This window comes from Rhinatrema bivittatum, chromosome 4 (assembly GCF_901001135.1).
Source record: "Rhinatrema bivittatum chromosome 4, aRhiBiv1.1, whole genome shotgun sequence".
Taxonomy (NCBI): Eukaryota; Metazoa; Chordata; class Amphibia; order Gymnophiona; family Rhinatrematidae; genus Rhinatrema; species Rhinatrema bivittatum.
This window is the reverse complement of record NC_042618.1, coordinates 339003730-339024825: the sequence shown is the minus strand read 5'-3', so window position 1 is coordinate 339024825 and position 21096 is coordinate 339003730. Positions and strand designations below refer to the sequence as shown.

Genomic DNA, 21096 nt, shown 5'->3' with positions numbered 1-21096 from the left:
TCATCATAAGATATAGCTAGTTTTGCAATGTGTCATTTTAAAAGGTTTACAAATGTATTCTTTACACAAATTTATAATGAATGTAAGTATGGATTGTGCATTTGTTCATATTGATAGTATTTATTTTTTAATAAGGAATTGTTTAATATATTACAGCCCCTTCAGACGGGAAACTCGGCCAGAGTTGGGCGCCTTTGTTTGATACAATCTCGGTCATTTTTGCAATTCTGTTTTAACTTGTTAGACAATTGAATAAAGTATTTTAAATATTTGGTCAATTTCATCGTTTGTTTGCCCTCTGGCTTTAATTGACCAACTTCCGTGTTGTTTTCTCAAACAGAATTCATGACAGCAGTCCTGTAAAAGTAGATGGCACTCCATTCACAGCAGGCCTGAAGCAATCGGCCCTCAAACTTCTAGGTCTCGCAAGCAAGCCTAAATGTCCTTTATCACTTTTCCAAATTTTAACTAAACAGTAATTATGCTTGGATTTAGGTAACTGTAATCAAATCACTTCTCAAATTCTGAACCCCCCCCCCCCAAAAAAAAAACCAACACATCCTCAAAGCCAGAGACTGCTTCTGAGCTTCACAAACGGATACGTTTCCCAGTTATATAGTATAAATCTCATCTGAGGAACTCACATCAAGACTAACCACACATTTAAAAAAATGGGGGAAACTCCTGAACAATAACCATGCAGCTTGGTCCCAACTGTTCCAAGACACAAATGCCCAAACACATGTCCTTTGATGTAGTGAACAGTCTCAAATTGCAAGCAAACTTTAACAGAGCTAGTACTGGCCTTCTGATTAAACTTCTATTGCGTAATGAAATAACTGCTTCCCTCCCCCCACCTTGTGAGAATCCATTCTGCAGAGGGTAGTTATATGGTGGTGCACAAGTGTTTACCCATCAGAAACATGCTTTTCTGAAAATTGTCCCCTCGCCCCACCGATAGGGAAAAGGGCCATCCCAGAAAAATACAAACTAGGAGCTTAATTCAAACTGCCCGTGTGCGCCGAGTATGCATCTTCAAACCGTGGGGGGATACTTGTGTAAATAAACATGCAGACCCGTTGGTATAAGTACTCCACAAGCAAACTCACAATTGTCCCATAATGTTTAACAAATCACATCTTTTGATGCTCATGCTTTTTTCTCTTCCATTATTAAATGAAAAAGCTCATTCCACCAATCTGGCCAAGGAAATTGTTCAATACAGCTTTTCATGTGATAATCTAAGATTTAGCCCTTCTTTATGCACAAATACATTTGCTTTGTTCATTAGAACCTGCTATAAACAGGCTAAGGGACCAACAGCAAACTAGAATTGTGCAGAAGTGTGAGAACAAGCAATCCAAAAACAAAGCAAATGTGATTGTGAAATGAGATCCTGACTTTCAGGAATAGAGAAAAGTGGTCTCAGGAAGTGCCTTTATAGCATCAGTTTTTCCTCACCAATATATATATATTTATAGCTTCTATTAATCTGTTCACGTGCAGCCAGCAAGAGCTGGCCCTGGTAATTTCTGTAGCAATTTTCAGTGGCAGTTCTTTTTTTCTACAAATTTTAAAAGTTTATCCTATGAGAGTTTTATCCTGATTTCTTACTTGTTGGATTGTGAGATTTGACCACGTGGATGTGCAACTTGATGAATGTAGATGCAAGTCTTTTGACTTAAGGACCCTAAATTATTAAAAGGTCTTTTCTTTCCAAACCTAAGATTAACTGAGCTTTTATCCAGTTTCACATTGTATTTCATTTATAAGAAGTTTTAGATCTGCAGGAAAAAAAAATCCTTATTTTTTCTTGCTTGTTCATTATTCAGATTCTAAAGAGGCAGAGAGTCTGATGACCAATGGTGGGTCAAAGCGAAAGGCGAACACTGGAATCCAGGAGTCTCATGATATGCTCACAGTGGGCCTGACCTTTCACAGCTTAGCTTGTAATGGCTTCAGGTATTTGTAGAAGGAGTCATGGACCTTTAAAGATACAAAACAGAGATCAGGGTCAATGAGAGAGTATTTTCAAAACATGCAGTTCACTGTTCAGGAAACTGAAAATACTTGTACATTTTCAACTATTAAGCACTGGGTTACACTAGGGTACTCCAAAGAATTAGTGGTTCCACTTCCCCATCAGACCCAATACTGCCCAAGTATACATGCGACTTAACAAAAAAGTTAGCCCTTAGTTTGCTAACATAATGAATGCCATGCTAATCAAAGGCTTCCTGCCTTCCCCATTAAAAAACACATAATCAAACCAATCCAAGGAAAAAAAAAAAAAAAAGCTCTGACCCAAATATAGGGGCCGATGCAATACAGTGCGCTCAGCCAAGCGCACTGTTAACGTGCAGTTAGATGTGGAAAAAATAGGCGCTAATCAATTCCCTAATGCAATATGGAGATTAGCGCCTATTTAACACGCGTCTTAACGCGGAGGGAATGAGATAGCGCTCATCACATGCAAATGCACGTGAATGAGCCTATTACTCATTCACTCCCAATGCAAAAAGATAAATGTGAGTCTCAGACACACATTTATCGCTCAGATATTAACGCCTGCCTGGAGCAGGCGTTAATAGCTGAGCGCATTGAAAAGAAGTACAGAAAAGCAGAAAAAACTGCTTTGTACTTCTTTTTTAAAGTAAAAAATAAATAAATAAATAACTCGGCACACACTTCTGCTTTGGATCGGTCCCGCTGGGACCAGCGAGGCCCTTACCTGCTGGGTGAAGTAGTAAGTTCTATAGGCGGGAGCAATGACAGACAAGTAGCTCCGCAGGGAAACATGGATGGAGTTAAAGGCAGATCCAGAGAGGATGAAACATACTGAAGACTGGCAGGTTATGAAAACAGAGGCAGAGTTTACCGGCATCTGTTTTCATAACCGGCCATCTGCCAGTAATGAAAACGGCTGCCGATAAACTCGGGGGCTGTTTTCATTACTGGCAGACAGGCAGCCACGGCAGGTTGCGCTAGGAAGGAGGCGCTAAGGTAGCGCAAGCATGGGGCACCATGCGCGTGTTAAGAGAGCGGGCGCTGATTGTTCAGCGCCCGCTTTCTACGCACCTTTATTGCATCTGCCCCAGAGTCATCAAAAATTGATTCTAGCCTCTTCTTCCTATACAAAATAGTGGAAAAGTGGTCTACTTCCAACTTCTAGAAGAGTGCAAAATCTTACATCCTTTCCCCTTCAGGATTTTGAAAACACCATGGAACAAAGTCTGTCCTATTAGCTGTAACAGAGAGCAGCCACATGAATGCCAACCAAAGTGGTCACTCCCTCCTCATCCTAATGGATTTCTCCGCCACCTTTGACACCGATCACAAACTCCTACTGGAATGACTTAAGTGATATCAGCATTGAAGACACAATCCTCAAATGATTTCAGTCTTTCCTCACCAATGGGACTCAGACCATATCCTTGGTGAACAAGTCACCCTCATTCAAAGATGTCACCTGTAGAGTGCCCCAAGGTTCAGTGCTTTCACATATTCCTTTTCAACATTTACATGCGTTTGATTTGTGATCTTTTTTAGTTCAACTTTGAATGCCACTTTTTTGCTGGCAACATCCAACTCTGTATCAAAATAGAAATCAGACCAAACCTCCTCCATCGCCAACTTTAACTACTATCTTACAAAAGTAGCACAATGGCTCCATAACCCCAAACTCAACATCTCCAAATCTGAGCTCTCTTGCACCCCATACTATTCTTTCCTCTTTCAGGAACTCTTTACAGCCTAAAGACTCAGTACAAAGTTTGAGAGTTCACCTCGATTGCAACCTTACATCATAAAAATAGTAAGGGTCTCCTTTATGCATCTGCGCCAGATGTGTCAGAATTCTATTATATACGTAAATATTGGAATCCGCTTCAAATAATATTAAGGAGATAGCAGAACACAAAAATAAATAAATAGTGACAATTTCACAACTACTTCAACATAATTGTGCTATTGCTATCCATGTACTAATAACCAACTGCACAGACTACCGTAACTCCCTTTTCCAAAGCAACTCTCACAAAATAGTTGCAAGAACTTTTGTAGGAGCCAAAGCAAGTGACCGTCAATCTTAAGACAGTTTCGTCAATTACGTCAATCTTAAGATAGTTTCAGAATTCAAAACTCTGCTTTGTCTTCAAATGTGTAAAAAACTCAGCCCTGGATTATCTCACTCAACTTCTACTATCAAACACTCCCCTCAACAGAACTTTCTTTCTCCACCCTAGCTTCTATAATATTAACTCGCACCAGATGCCATTCATTCTGTTGCTTTGCTCCAAAACTTTTGAATTAGATGCCAGTATCTCTCCATCTTGAGTCTTATTACCTTCAGGGGGAAAAAAACAAAACACAAAAACAAGGCTTGGCTTTTCATCCAAGCCTTTACTTAAACTCACTTCAAAGACTGACAACTGTGGCTATATTATAACAGACACTCCCCTTTATCACTTGACCACTTAACTGTATTTTCTAGCCACTTGACCCTCCTCATTAACTGTACTACCCCTGCACCCATCTCTTCTATCTTGTGTCACCCTGCTGTCTAAGGCAACTAGTAGCCCCTACTATATCCTCACTGTTACTCCTTTAGTTAACCACTTCAGTCCTCCAACCTCAATCTTTCTTATAAAGCCATCCTGAAATTTTCCTTCATTTTATGCTTAGTATAAAAACAAAAAACACAAGAATTCTATAACTTTTTTGGTAATGCAACTTTAGGTCAGCTTAGTTAAGGCAGAATATAGGAAAATTGGTTCTTAACCTGCTAATTTTCATTCCTGAGGTACCACAGATCAGTCCAGACTCCAGGGTTTTGCCTCCCCTCCAGCAGATGGAAATAGAGAAAGTTTTACTGACACTGCCACATAACACAAGGTGCCACTTGCAGTTCCTCAGTATTGATCTGTACTCAAGCCAAAAATAGAACAAATACTAATACAACATGTAACTAACATCCCCTGAACGAGCAATGGAAAGTGGAAAACCTGGAACAGATAACTGCGCCCTCACAAAAAACCTGTGTAGGACTAACAAAACCTGTGCCATTCTTCAGACTAATCACAACAACAGATCGAGCAGACTCTCCAAAATTTCCCTTTCCTCCAGTGAGCGGGACTCTGGCCTGATCTGTGGTACTACAGGAATGAAAATTAGCAGGTAAGAACCAATTTTCCTTTCTCTGAACATACCCAGATCAGTCCAGACTCCTGTGATGTAACAAAGTTTCCCTAAATGGGGTGGGACCGCGAGAGTCCTGCTCGAAGCACACTCTCACCAAAACCCATGGCCTCAGGAGACTAGACATCCAAATGGTAATGCCTGGCGAAAGTGTGAAAAGATTTCCAAGTAGCCATCCTACAGATTTCTTGCGGCGAAACTTGCTGACACTCGGCCCAGGCGGCCACCTGAGAATGGGTAGAATGAACCCTTAACCCCTCCGGGACAGGGCGACCCTGACAGATGTATATGGAGCCAATAGCCTGTTTCAACCACCACGCCATTGTGGCTTTTGACACCTTATGACCCTTTTTTGTACCATTCCATAGCAGAAAAAGATGATTTGACAAGCGGAAGTTGTTAGTGACTGCAAGGTACTGCAACAATGCACGCTTCACATCCAAATGCTACAACTCTTTGGCCTGAGGTGTAGTAGGATCCAAACTGAGGAAGGACTGGAGCTCCACTAACTGACCTTTCGGCAGAATACAAGGAACCGTCCTCAAGGAGATCCTGGAATCCGAAAACCTTTAAAAAGGTTCTCTGCATGACAAGGCCTGAAGCTCTGAAATCCGATGAGCTGAACAAATTGTCACCAAGAAAGCCATCTTCAAAGTGAAATCTTTCATAGTAGTCCATTTCAAAGGTTCAAAAGGGAGCTGTACACATGCTTTAAGGACTATGGCTTCAAGAAGGACAAGGTTTCCAAACCAGAAGACGCAAATGCTTTGCTTCCCAGAGAAAACGCATGACATCTGGATGTGCAGCTAGAGTCACTCCTCAAACTTTCCCTCGAAGGCAGCCTAAAGCCGCCACCTGAATTCTGAGGGAATTAAAGGATAAACCCTTTACCAGACCATTTTGCAGCAAAGCCAGAATATGTGCCACTGAGGCCCGCATAAGATCAACACCTTGCTTCTTATACCAGGCATCAAAAACTCTCCATTCCCTCACACAGGCAGAGGTGAAAGTCTTCCTAGACTGCAAAAGAGTAGCAATACCCCCACAGAATAACCCTTATTTCTTAATTACTCCGTCTCAAAAGCCAAGCCGCTAGACAAAAGTGAGCTGCCTGATCTGAAAATATGGGGCCTTGACATAGAAGATTCGGCAGATGAGCTGGCCTCAACGGACCATCCACTGCTAGGTTAATCAAGTCTGCAAACCAAGGATGCCTCAGCCACTCTGGTGCTACAAGGATCACATCACCTGGATGGACCTCTCTGTTCGTTGCAAGACTTTGCCCACTAGCAGCCAAGGCGGAATCACATACTGCAGGATGTCTTTCGGCCAAGACAGAACTAGGGCAATGACACCTTGTGCTCATCATTCTCTCTTTTTCAACTGGAGAACCGCGGGGCCTTGGCATTGCGGAAAGTTGCCAGATCCACATAAGACCTACCCCATCTGCGACTGATGAGGCGTATCGCTTCCTCTGACAGTTCCCACTCTCCGGGGTCCAGCTGTTGCCATCTCAGAAAATACCAACAACATTTTTATATTAATGATATTTTCCAGTTAAGTCTTTGGTGGAGTCCAATGGATTGAGCACACCTATGAATACACCGATTTAGATTTCATTCAGGTATGATTGTTTTATAAGTTGCACCACCGTATGAAGGGTTTTATAGTACATGTCAGCTAATTTACATTCTAGGTTGATAGTATTGAGGCTTCTGTTGCTGTAATTTTATCTTTTGTCTTCCTCTGTTTTGTTCCATATAATTTGTTTTATCATTATGCACACTGAATTTTTTATGATTACGCAACCTGAATGTTTTATTAGATGTACTTTTGCGTCTATTCTTAATTAATATTAATTTTTTCAATTAATATTATTTACACCATAGTTTTGTTTTTATAATCTTATAAGTAACTGATTATATTTTTAATTATTTATTGTTTATTATTTATTATTTTTTATGTAGCCCCTGAAGCAGCCCTCTGTTGGGCGAAACTCAGGCCTAAGTCGGGCAACCAATAAAGACTTTCTGAAGGACTTTCGGCTATCCCCTTCTTTTATTCATCTCAGAAAATACGCCTGCACGTTGTCTGTGCCGGCTGTGTGAGAGGTCGCTAACAGCGGTAGATGCTGCTCCGCTCACCTGATTAATTCCTGGGCTTCCTGAGCCACTGCTCGACGCATGGTGCCTCCTTGTCAGTTGATGTAAGCTACCGTCGTCGCGTTGTCTAACAAGATTCTCACCAACTTCCCCCTCAACGGGGCAGAACGCCTGTAGTGCCAAATGCACCGCTCTAGTCTCTAAGCGATTGATGGACCACAAGGCTTCCTCCATTGACCACTGTCCCTGTACGGATTCGTCCTAACCCCGCTCCTCATCCGGAAAGACTGGCATCGTGAAAATGATCGTCCACACCAGGACCTCCAGGCCCACATCTCATTTCAACTTGTCTGGAATGAGCCACCATGAAAGATTGGACCTGGCAAACTCCGAAAGAGAAAGTGGCAGGTGAAACTGCTCCAACAACAGGTCCCAGCGGGATAGTAAAGCTGAATGTAGAAGCCTCATATGGGCAAATGCCCATGGAACCAACTCCAAAGTGGAAGCCATAGATGAGAGAAACTGCAAGTAATCCCAAACCTTGGGCACCTGCTTCTCCAACAATCTGCGAACTTGAGCTTATAACTTGGAAATCTGCTCTTCGGTAAGAAAACCCTTCCCCACCTTGGTTTTGAAACATGCCCCCAGAAATTCCAAAACCCGTGAATGTGTCGGGAGAGCAGGCGCTCGCCTCGGAGCCCCAGCTCTCCCACACGTTTTATTGCATCATTATTACATTATTGTTTTATTGCATCATTATTTAGTCATCATCTATGAGAAAAGATGTTTCATTTTGACAATGTGAAGAGAGAATTCCTTCAACTGAGGTCTTCCCAGCTATGATTTTTCAAAGAACAAATTCTCTTCTTAACAAATAAGAAAAGCTATGCAGCACATCCCAGAGAACAAATCTTAACAGCTTTTTTCACTGGCTAGACAGATAAAGAGCAGCTGCTTCATCCCCAGGAAGAGGGCTACAGGTCTTACCTGGGTTTTGTTGAGAGGGGATTTCTTTGCCCACTCAAACATGCTTTCATAGACATTGCCATCATAGCGTCCAAGCACTGAACCAAGCTGGGCATCGCTGTAATCAAAGGCATCAACCAGGGTAACAGCATTGGGGCGGATTATGGCAAGCAGCTCCTTCACACGCTGTTGCATTTGGCTGATCTGAGGAGATGTTAGAAGACCTGCCTGAGAAAGAATAAAAGAAACTGTCAGGTCGATCCAGTATCGTCCGCTCGAGGATTGCCCGTCTGTAACGTGCTCGTAGCGCACAATTCGGGCGCGCAAGGCAATTCGGCGATACAGTCTCCAGTTTCACGCGTCCGTATCGCTTCTGAAAACAGACGCATAACCCTTTCCGCACCCGGCATGTAAATGAACGAAAAAGCTGTATAATGAAGGAATTAGCTATTCCCCTGCGATACTGTAACGGGCGCTGATATTATCTCCTCCGTAACCCGCTGTTCTGCCGCGGCCTTAACCTGCTAGTTTACCGCCTCCCCCTAGTAGGAGTTAGTGTAGTGTAGTGTAGTGTAGTGTAGGGTAAAAACATTGCTTACCCGCCCTGGTCCCGTCCGGTCTCCTGCAGCCCTGTCCGGACCGGACGGGGCTGCAGGAGACCGGACGGGACCAGGGCAAAAAAAAACAAACGAAAAAGTAGCAAGGCTCGGGCCTGCTATGGTAAGTGTAAAAAGTGTAAAAAACAAAAAACCTGTGTGTTATATAAAAAAATAAAACAATTTTAAATACCTGTCGGAGGGCCGTGGGTCCAGGCGGCCGGTGGGCGGCGGGCAGCCATCAGCGGCATCCGGTAGTCCCTTCTCCCTTCCTCCCTCCCTCCCCTGCCTGGATGAGCGCCAAAATCGCATGGGCGGGGCGGCAGCAGGATCCGGGAGCGGCGGGTAGGCAGCAGCGGGGTCCGGGGGGGCAGCAGCAGCGGGGTCCGGGGGTGGCAGCGAGATCCGGGGAGCCAGCAGCGGCAGCATGTTCGATCGGGCAGGCAGGTAGGTGGCAAAGTAAAGATGGCCGCCTGCACGGGAAAATCGTGCAATTGGCCGCTGAAGACGTGACGTCACGACGTTTGGCGTCACGGGGTGTGACGTCACGTCTTCAGCGGCCAATTGCACGATTTTCCCGTGCAGGCGGCCATCTTTACTTTGCCACCTACCTGCCTGCCCGATCGAACATGCTGCCGCTGCTGGCTCCCCGGATCTCGCTGCCACCCCCGGACCCCGCTGCCCCCCCGGACCCCGCTGCTGCCTACCCGCCGCTCCCGGATCCTGCTGCCGCCCCCCCGCTGCCGCCCCCCCCCCCCCCGCTGCCGACCCGCCCGTGCGATTTTGGCGCTCATCCAGGCAGGGGAGGGAGGGAGGAAGGGAGAAGGGACTACCGGATGCCGCTGATGGCTGCCCGCCGCCCACCGGCCGCCTGGACCCACGGCCCTCCGACAGGTATTTAAAATTGTTTTATTTTTTTATATAACACACAGGTTTTTTGTTTTTTACACTTTTTAAACTTTTTTACACTTCCTGGTGCCTGTCATTTCAAATGTCATTTGAAATGACAGGTACCAGCGCACCCAGATTACTGTATAGGCGCTGTTACAGCGCCTATACAGTAAAATGGGTTGCGCGGGCATAACCCTTCCCTAACGCTTCACAGCCGCGGCATGCATTTGCATGCGATTAGAGGAGAGTATCGGGGAGTTAGTGAAGAGAACTGTGCGTGCGGGGAGGAAGGGTGCGCCTGACACTACACCTCACTGTTTTTACCGCAGCCTTACTGGATCGACCTGTGTGTTGGTTACTGGAAATTTCATGCTGGAGAGAAGGAATGTAGTCACCCATTAAGGTGTCTTTCTGCTTCCTCTTTACCCAAAAGGTACAGGTGATGAGGGGAAAAGTTTACCTAAGGCTGAAAGAAAATGCAGACAATCCAAGTTCCTGGTTTATGTTCTCAACTCTGCATAAACTTTTACAAAGACAAGGGTTGGGAGGAGGATTATGTGTCTCTGGCTTTCAGAAGAACAATGCAGAGGAAAAAAAAGTGAGTTTTGAATGAGAAAATGTGTGTGTTTGTGTATCTGTATTAAATAGCTAGTCAGAACAGACAAAAGCAAGGAGTTTTATGTTTGTATTTCCCTCCCACCCATCCCTTGCTCATTCTTTGATTTATAGGCAGGAGACACTTTCAATTAAAAAAAATAAAAATTAGTCAGCCTTTTAATTTAAGGCCTGGGGCAATCCTTAGTTTATCAAGAGTTTAATCATTCCCTTTTAAGTCACTACCAGATAAATAGTGACTACACTAATACATTTAAAGGACTCTAATCTACTCCCATAACAACCTGAACTTAACTAGGAACTGAACAAAATTAAAATGAAGGCAGCAGCCAGCAGTAAGAGGGGGGGGCCTTCCAGTCTTTTGCATCAAGTGTCACATGTATGATTTTTTACTCACCGGTGAAAGGTTGTATATCTCTCAGAACAAGTTTATTTATGTATTTATTTATTTGCTTTTTTATACAGACATTCAATTCAAAATATCACATCGGTTTACATTGAAACAAATTGTCATCAAATACTATTGAGGACATAATACAGTAAAACAGTTGAAAAACATAACATATGGAACTAAGAAACACCAGATTATAAAAAAAAAAGCCTATAGATTAAAAATAGATATAAAGCAATAACCTATCATTGTCACACAAATTTCAGTATCTCATGAAAATAAAAGGAAAAAACCATAGATAAGGGGATGTAATCTATTGTATATGTTGGGGGAAAGCTTTGATAAAAAACCATGTTTTGAGGTTTTTTCTAAAGGTAGGTGTGGAAGGGTCGGTCCTTAGTGGCGATGGTAGGGAGTTCCATAGATTAGGACCAATTATAGAAGGGGCCCGGTTCATAGTAGCTGTTTTGAGAATTTTTTTGCTGGTGGGAATAGTGAGTAACCCAGTGACTGTTGAACGAGTTCAATCTCTGGAGGCGCTGAGGCAGACAGAGTATTATAGATAAGACCTTCAGGAATATAGTAGCCAAGTCCCAACTTCAGGCTGGCAACCCTGGTACTGCCTTGGAGGAGGAAGATCTCCTAATCGGACAGCATCAACCTACTGCAGCAGGAAATGATCCTGTAGCAAGGACCTGCTCTCCAGGTGATATATTGTCCTCTTGCACAGAGGATGTCTCTCCCAGGGATACTGCCCAGGAGGAAAGTATTATGTTGGCCATCATAGCTGGTGATTCGATTATTAGGAACGTAGATAGCTGGGTGGCTAGTGGGCGTGAGGATCGCCTGGTAACATGCCTACCTGGTGCAAAGGTGTTAGACCTCATGCATCACTTAGCTAGGATTTTAGACAGTGCTGAGGAGCAGCGGTTGTCGTGGTACATGTGGGCACCAACAACATAGGAAAATGTGAGCAGGAAGTTCTGGAAACCAAATTTAGGCTCGTAGGTAGAAAGCTGAAATCATGAACCACCAGGGTAGAATTCTCTGAAATGCTTCCTGTTCCGTGCACAGGGCCCCAGAGGCAGGCAGAGCTCTAGAGTCCCAATGCCTGGATGGGACGATAATGCAAGAAAGAGGGATTTAGTAAGGAACTGAGGAACCTTTTGGGGAAGGGGGGAGTCTTTTCCGAAGGGATGGGTCCACCTTAACCAGGGTAGTATCAGGCTGCTGGCACTAACCTTTAAAAAGGAGATAGAGCAGCTTTTAAACTAGAACAAAGGGGAAAGCAGACAGTTGCCCAGCAGTGCTTGGGTCGGAGGGAGGTATCTTCGAAGGATACTAATGAAGCATTAGAATCAGGGCATCCCAACAGAGGAGTTCCAATAATAAGAAAAGTAGACCATGTGCCTATAGTAAAGAATCACCTGAGCTAAAAGATTCCAATTATCCCTGTCAACTGCAAAGCAGAATGTCAATTCAAACAAAAAACATACTGTATGCTAAAGCCAGAAGTTTAAGAAATAAGATGGGAGAGAGAGCGTATAACAGTAAATGACAGACTTAATTGGTATCTCAGAGACATGGTGGAAGGAGGATAAATATGTATTTCCTTCCTTTTTCTTTTCGAAATGCAAATATTTTTAAATGAATATTTGTTAGCTACTGTAAACTGATTTGATATGTTCGCATGAAAAACCAGTATATAAAAATTATTAAATAAATAAATGGGACAGTGCTATACCGGGGTACAAATTATATCGCAATGATAGAGAGGAGCAATTTGGTGGCGGGGTGGCATAGAGTCCAACAGAATAAAGATCCTGCAAGAGACTAAACGCACAATTGAATCTTTGTGGGTAGAAATTCCTTGTGGGTTGGAAACGAGTATAGTAATAGGACTATACTATCATTCACCTAGCCAAATTAATGAGATGGACAGTGAAATAAGAGAAATTGTGCGAACACCGCCCTGCCTAACTGCTACACCAAGGCACCCACTAACCTGGTTTTTCTTTCCCCCCCCCCCTTCTCTCTCTCTTCACAGGCGCCGAGTCCCGCGACCCCGGAAGTGCGACCCGCGCCCCTCCCCCTTGGCCGATGATGACGTCGGCAAAAGTGCGCCAAGCGGGGGGATTTAAAGCGGAGCCAGACCCGGAGGCGCCGTGTGCCGGCGTCGCACACTGAAGGGGCGCAACAAAAGGGCATGCCCCTTCGTACACCCCTAAGAGATCCTACAACAAAAGAAGAACTGACTATAAATCCAGAACAGACAGCACTGATCATGGACAACGAAAGGGATGAACCAGGAACTCAATCTATCAAAACTTGCCTAAACAAAGGTAAATATGGAAATGACTACTCATATAAACACAGAAACAGATACACAGCAAACAAAACCAAGAAAACACAATCTAGTAACTTCATACAAATAAGAAAGACCACAATCAAAAACAACGCAATTACAAATAATTTACTAAATGATAACCTTCCTACTAGTAAATGCACGATCAATCACTAAGAAATTCCCTATAATTACGGACCTATTATACGACACAAAACCAAGCTTCACTGTAGTCACAGAATCATGGTTACAAAAATATCAGACACCGTATTAAAAAATCATATAGCACACAAAAACTATGATGTCTTTTCAATCCCCAGAATAAAAGAGGGGGTGGACCTCTCCTAATAATTGAAAAACATTTTAAATGTAAACTAATCCCAGCAACACCCCCTAGAAACCACGAAATCGCTATTCTCGAAACCAATAACTTACAAATTTGACTTATATACTGCCCCCCAAGCCTTCTAGAATTAAACATCTCACCTCTAATTGAATTCCTAACCACACACTTAAATACCTCAAAACCCACCATTGTATTAGGTGATTTCAACTTACATATGGATGCACACCCCTTATCTAACACCTGCCAAACACTAATGGATATCATGACGGCACTCGGATTCACTCTAACTACTGACAAGCCCACTCACAAAGCAGGACACTCTTGATTTATCATCCACAGACACCTAGAGCACATTAAAACTGACTACACACAGATACCTTGGTCAGATCATTTCCTCATACAATCCTCTATCAAATATACCGAACAAGTGACACAAAAAAATAGAACCCATTGAATTTAAATATCGCCCACCTTATAACATAGAAACCCTGAAAGACAAATTAGAAGAAAAGCTAACAGAAATAGATTACACTGACTGCTCATCTGCTACATCAGCATGGATGCAAACAACCAAAAATTTAGCTAATGAGATAAACCCAATAAAATGTATTTGCATCAAGGAACCCAAGGAAACAAACCTGGCATAATGAAAAGATAAAGGAAGTCAAAAGAAATCTATGGAAAAAAGAAAAAGAATGGAAAAAAAATAAGACAAATGAAAACCTAACTAAATACAGAAAACACCTAGCCTACTATAAACAAGTAATTCTCAGCGCAAAGAAACAATATTACAGCACTAAAATAGAAAAATTTGCAAATAACCCAAGAACATTGTTTACCATAGTAAAAAATCTCACAAACGACAAATCTGACCCTCCCCAAAACCTTCCAGTAAATGGATGTAATGAAACAGCTACATTTTTCAACGACAAAATTAAGAACCTAAAAGCAAAGATCCCAAAGATAACTAAACAAAAAATTATAATGCAAAAAAGAGACGTTAACAATGGACAACATTCAATGAAATATCAGAACTAGAAGTTGAATCTATGCTAAAAAAGATAAACCCTGCCCCACATGCACTTGACATAATACCAACCATAGAAATAAAAAAATTAGCCAACAAATATCATCAATTTATCATTAAAAGAAGGAACCATGCCAGAAACACTAAAAGGGGCAATCGTAAAACCAATTTTAAAGAAAAAAAAAATAGCGATCCACTCATCCTGAGGAATTATAGGCCAGTGTCAAACCTACCACTAATTGCCAAACTAATAGTAAAAAACCATACAAAATCAATTGGCAGAACACAGAGAACAATAATATCCTGTACCCATCGCAACATGGCTTTCACAAAAACTACAGCACTGAAACACTACTGCTCACACTAACGGACAACATCATGAGAGGTTTCGACAGTGGTAAACACTACATTTTAGTGATGCTTGACCTGTCAGCGGCATTTGATACAGTAAATCATGACATCCTATTAGATAGATTAGAAGAAATAGGATTAAGCAACAAAACAATCGATTGGTTCAGATCATACCTAAACAGATACTTCCAAGTACAGATCAAAGACTTAATAGCAGAAAAAATAAACCTTCAAAACGGGAGTGCCACAGGGATCAGCCCTATCCGCCACGCTTTTCAACATATACATGCTGCCATGTCACCTGCTAGCTGGTCTGGGTATCTCATATTACATATATGCTGATGATATCCAATTAATACTTCCCATCGATGACACAATTGAAAAAACATTAAACATAGCCAACATGTATCTAGATATCAAACAACTACTAAACCAAATGGAATTAGTAATTAATATAGAGAAAACAGAATTCCTACATTTAGAACGTAAAAACAGATCATTCAAAACCCAATCACACTCAAAAATAAACCAAAAAATAGAATTAGCTGAAAAAGTACGAAACCTTGGAGTGATAATTGATACAGAACTAAGTATGAAATAACACATATCTCTAAAAGTAAGGGAAGGATACGCCAAACTTATGACTCTTAGAAGACTAAAACCACTGCTAACGCCAACAAACTTCCAATCAGTGTTACAAGCTTTAATTTTTGCAAGCACCGACTACTGTAATGCCCTTCTACTGGGTTTACCTTACACCAGGGGTCGGGAACGTTTTTGGCTGAGAGAGCCATGAACACCATATATTTTAAAATGCAATTCCGTGAGAGCCATACAAGACCTACCAAATTAATTTCTACAACCCCCTTCTCTCCTGACGCCCCCCCAAGACCTGCCAAATTAATTTACTACAACCCCCCACCCTCCTGACCCCCCCCCCCCCCAAGACCTGCCAAAAGTCCCTGGTGGTCCAGCGGGGTCCAGGGCTCGCAGACAAATCTTTAATAAAAAAGTAAAAATCTAACAAAACCCCCCACCCTCCTGACCCCCCGAAGACCTGCCAAAAATCCCTGGTGGTCCAGCAGGGGTCCAGGAGCGGTCCGGGAGCGATCTCCTGGATTTGGGCTGTCGGCTGCCAGTAGTCAAAATGGCGCCGACGGCCCTTTGCCCTCACTATGTCACTGGGGTTGACCAATGGCGGCGGTAGCCCCTGTGACATAGTGAGGGCAAAGGGCCGTCGACACCATTTTGATTACTGGCAGCCGACAGCCCTTTGCCCTTACTATGTCACAGGGGCTACCGCCGCCATTGGTCGACCCCAGTGACATAGTGAGGGCAAAGGGCCGTCGACGCCATTTTGACTACTGGCAGCCGACAGCCCAAGTCCAGGAAATCGCTCCCAGACCGCTCCTGGACCTCCAGGGACTTTTGGCAGGTCTTAGGGGGGTCAGGAGGGTGGGGGTTGTAATAAATTAATTTGGAGGTCTTGGGGGGGTGTCAGGAGGGTGGGGGGTTTTGTTAAGATTTTTACTTTTTTATTAAAGATTTATCTGCGAGCCAGATGCAGCCATCAAAAGAGCCACATCTGGCTCGCGAGCCATAGGTTCCCGACCCCTGCCTTACACCATAAGACCACTCCAGATACTACAAAACACGGCTGCTAGAATTCTGACTGGTAAAAGTAAAGGAGACCATATCACCGAAGCCCTAGCTGAGTTACATTGGCTACCCACTGAGCAAAGAATGCAATACAAAACACTATGTACCATACATAAATTAATACATAACGAAAAAGCAGAATGGCTGAACACAGCCCTTCGCGTACACGTCCCTCACAGGAACCTGAGATCAGTAATCATAGCACTGCTCACAATTCCTTCAGTCAAAACAGCAAAACTAACGCAAGTAAGGGAAAGGGCTCTATCCTTAGTAGGACCTACAATATGGAACACCATGCCATTAGAAATCAGACCACAAAGACACATCAAAACATTCAAGAAAAGTTTAAAAACATGGCTATTTAAGCAAGTGTATCACAAAGAGCATAGAGAGTAGAATCCAGGAAAGTGTAGAATGCGGTCAGTAAGACAACCACACACATCACCGTAATCAATGTGTGTATTTTATTTTATTTATATTCTTGTATCAACACCAAAAGATAAGATTTAACCATTAATTCATTTCATAGTTGATAAAGATAGAAATGGACATGTTTTATCACACCTAACAATTAGTATTTATTACGAAACTATGCTACCGTACCTTGATGGCACCTGTTTAAGTTGATATAAGTTAATACATTTAGTAACTTTAATTTATGTGCCTTATTGTGAACCGTTGTAACAGCAACTAGCTTAACGACAGTATAGAAAAGACTTTAAATAAATAAGGGAAGCTAACCAAATTGATAGTGCAATAATAATGGAAGATTTCAATTATCCAAATATTGACTGAATAAATGTAACATCAGGACATGCTAGAGAGATAAAGTTCCTGGATAGATTAAATGACAGTTTTATGTAGCAACTGGTTCAGGAACAGGCAAGCAAGGGAGTAATTTTAGATCTAATTCTCAGTGGAGCACAGGATTGGTGAGAGGTAATGGTGATAGGGCTGCTTGGCAATAGTGATAACATGATCAAATTTGAATTAATGACTGGAAGTGGGAAAGTAAGTAAATCCATGGCCCTAGCTCTAAATTTTCAAAAGGGAAAACTTTGATAAAATTTTTATTTTTATTTTATTTATTTTTAAGTTTTTTATATACCGAAGTATTGGTGTTGGCCTTCACTCCGGTTTACATTTACAACAACGTACTACATTTGAATCAGATGAACAATAATAACAATAAATAGCAATGGTAACTTCAAGATAACTTTTGCAGCAACGATCTACAGTTAAATCAGAAGAACAATAACAGAGATTAACATTGTAATTTCAGGGTAACAGTGGGAAAATTGGTTAATAAAGAGTGACATTGGAAGTGGTTAGATAAAAACATTGGATGAGGATAAACGGAGGGTATAGAATGGCTGGGTGAGAGAAGGTATAGGGTTAGACAATGGAGAGGTGGAGGGGATGGGGAGGGAGGAGGGAGGGCTAGGGTCTTGAGAGAGGGGAGGAGAAGGGTGGCGTAGTTAAAAAAAATAAATAATAATAATAATAAAATAAAGGTTAAGAGTGTGCAACAAGCATGGACATACCATCTTAGAAGCACAGTCCAGATGTATTCCACACATTAAGAAAGGTGGAAAGAAGGCCAAATGATTGCCAGCACGGTTAACAACTGAGGTGAAAGTGCCTATTTTAGCCAAAAGATCTTCATTCAAAAATTGGAAGAAGGATCCATCAGAAGCATAAGCATTGGCAAGTTAAATGCAAGAGACTGATAAGACTGGCTAAACAGAGAATTTGAAAAGAAGCTGGCTGTAGAGGCAAACACTCATAAGAATTTTTTAAAAATATATACGAAGCAGAAAGCCTGTGAGGGAGTCAGCTGGACTGTTAAATAATTGAGAGGTTAAAGGGGCACTTAAGTTTCCTAAGGCCATCACGGAAAGGCTAAAAGAATCCTTTGCTTCAATGTTTACTGAAGAGGATGTTGGGGAGATATCCGTTCTGGAGATGATTTTCAAGGGTGATGATTCAGATGAACTGAACCAAATCATGGTGAACCTGGAAGATGTAGTAGGCCAGATTGACAAACTGAAGAGCAGTAAATCACCTGGACTGGATGATATACACACCCAGGGTTCTGAAAGAACTCAAAAAATGAAATTTCACACCTATTACAATTAATTTGTAATCTAATCATTAAAGTCATCCATGGTACCTGAAGATTGGAAGGTGGCCAATGTAACCTCGATATTTTAAAAGGGCTCCAGGGGTGATCCAGGAAACTACAGACCAGTGAACTTGACTTCAGTGCTGGGAAAAATCATGGCAACTGTTATAAAGGATAAAATGACAGAACATTTAGATAGACATGGTTTAATGGGACACAGCCTGCATGGGTTTACCCAAGGGAAGTCATGCCTCACAAATCTACATTTTTTGAAGAGGTGAACAAACATGTAGACAAAGGTGAACCGGTAGATGTGGTGTATTTTGGATTTTCAAAAGGCATTCGACAAAGTCTCTCATGAGAGACTTCAAAGAAAACTAAAAATAATGGGATAGGAGGTGAAGTCCTTTTGTGGATTGCACACTGGTTAAAAGACAGGAAACGGTAAGTTTAAATGGTCTATTTTCACAGTGGAAAAAGGTAAATAGTGGAGTGCCTCAGGGATCTGTACTTGGACTGGCGCTTTTTAATATATTAATAATAAATGATCTGGAAAGGACTACAATGAGTGAGGTGATTAAATTTGCGGATGACACAAAATTATGCAGAATAGTTATATCTCAAGCGGATTGTGATAAACTGCAGAAGGACCTTTTGAGGCTGGAAGATTTGACATCCAAATGGCAGATGAAATTTAATGTGGACAAGTCCAAGGTGATATATATATCTAGATCTCTTTCCTGGGTGAAAACTCCTAATATGGAACCTAAAATTGCTATAGGGATCCAAAAAAGTAAACAAACAATGTTAGGAATTATTAAGGGGGGAATGGAGAATAAAATGGTGCCTGTCATAATGCCTCTGTACAGCTCCATGATGAGACTGCAGTTTGAATACTGTGTACAGTTCTGGTCGCTGCATCTCAAAAAAGATATAATTGCCCTGGTGAAGGTACACAGAAGGGCGACCAAAATGATAAAGAGCATGGAACGTCTCCTCTATGAGGAAAGGCTAAAGAGGTTAGGCTATCCAGCTTGGAGAAGAGATGGCTGAGGGGGATATGATAGAGGTCTACAAAAATCATGAAAGGACTTGAAGGGGTAAACATGAATCGGTTATTTACTCTCTCAAATAATAGAAGGACTAGGGGGCACTTCATGAAGTTAGCAAGTAGCACATTTAAAACAAATTGGAGAAAATTCTTTCATTCAACACATAATTAAGCTCTGGAATTCAGTGCCAGAGGATGTGGTTTCAGCAGTTAGTGTAACTGGGTTTAAAAAAAGATTTGGATAAATTCCTAGAGGAGAAGAAACTCTTGATGAACCCCCCAAAAACTGAAATAATTTGGTTGAGCCGCAACCTACCAAAATCTATACCCCCAAGGATAGATCTCAGAAGTTGCCAATTAATCCCAGCAACCCAAGTGAGAGATCTAGGGGTCCAAATTGATGAAAATTTAACAATGAACGCCCACATAAGCAAACTGATTAGATCTGGTTTCCACAAGCTGCACATTCTTAGCAGATTGAAACCTCTACTAAGCACAACAGATTTCATAAAAGTATTACAATATCTCATATTCTCAAACCTGGATTACTGTAATTCCTTAATCCTAAGTCCTCTGGCAAGTCACTTAAAACCTTTGCAACTACTGCAAAATGCCACAGTTAGACTATTGTCTGGAGCAAGGAAATGTGACCACTTCACCCCAACACTGATGGTTCTGCATTGGCTTCCTGTACAGTCAAGAATGCATTATAAAGTTCTAACAATAATATTAAACATTAACCTGAACAACAATGATCTGCTGAGAATAACATTTAAACCACACAACCCCTTGTAAACTCTCAGATCTCAGAACAAAGGCCTCATAGATATCCCGAACTTAAGAAATTCTCAACTAATGCAAACAAGAGATAGAGTGATATCAGTTGCTGGCCCAAAACTATGGAACTCCATGCCAGAGGAACTTTGAACATTAACAGACAAAAAGAAATTCAAGAGCAACTTAGAAACTTGGCTATTCAAAAATGCCTTCTACTTGACAAACTCCCAGTTCCCCATGACTCAGATAACCAAAATAAGTCTTGAACAATAACCCACCCTTCTCAAATCCCTATAATCTAGCTTTGTTTTCATGTTTGTCTACCATTGTAATACTTCCATTTATTATGAATGTTTGTACACCTTGTAACACTCATTTTAATTATGTTTTACCTGTAAACAGTTATGAACTAGTGATTCTCACATGGAATGACGGCATATAAAACATTTAAATAATCAATAAGGAATAGCCACTGCTTGTTACCAGCATTAATAGCTTGGGATCTATTTAATGTTTGTGTACTTGCGACTTGGATTGGCCACCGTTGGACACAGGATGCTGAGCTTGATGGACCCTTGGTCTGACCCAGTATGGCATGTCTTATGTTCTAGGAGGTGTATGTTGTGGAGCAGTTTGTATCTAACCTCCTGGAAGCCCCC

The 21096-nt window shown here is 41.9% G+C and overlaps 1 protein-coding gene across 2 annotated transcripts in view; it reads right to left on the bottom strand.

Annotated features, from left to right (window-relative positions):
* Window positions 1-1463: 1463 nt before the first annotated feature.
* Window positions 1464-21096, bottom strand: part of ACOX1 (acyl-CoA oxidase 1) — a 91418-nt gene continuing 71785 nt past the window's right edge. For both annotated transcript variants that reach the window (XM_029600468.1, XM_029600469.1), the window contains exons 13-14: window positions 8286-8492; window positions 1464-1986 (exon numbers count right to left, since the gene is read on the bottom strand). In XM_029600468.1, coding sequence (XP_029456328.1) covers window positions 1936-1986; window positions 8286-8492 — 258 coding nt within the window. In that variant the 3' untranslated portion in view covers window positions 1464-1935. The remainder of the gene's footprint in view (window positions 1987-8285; window positions 8493-21096) is intronic.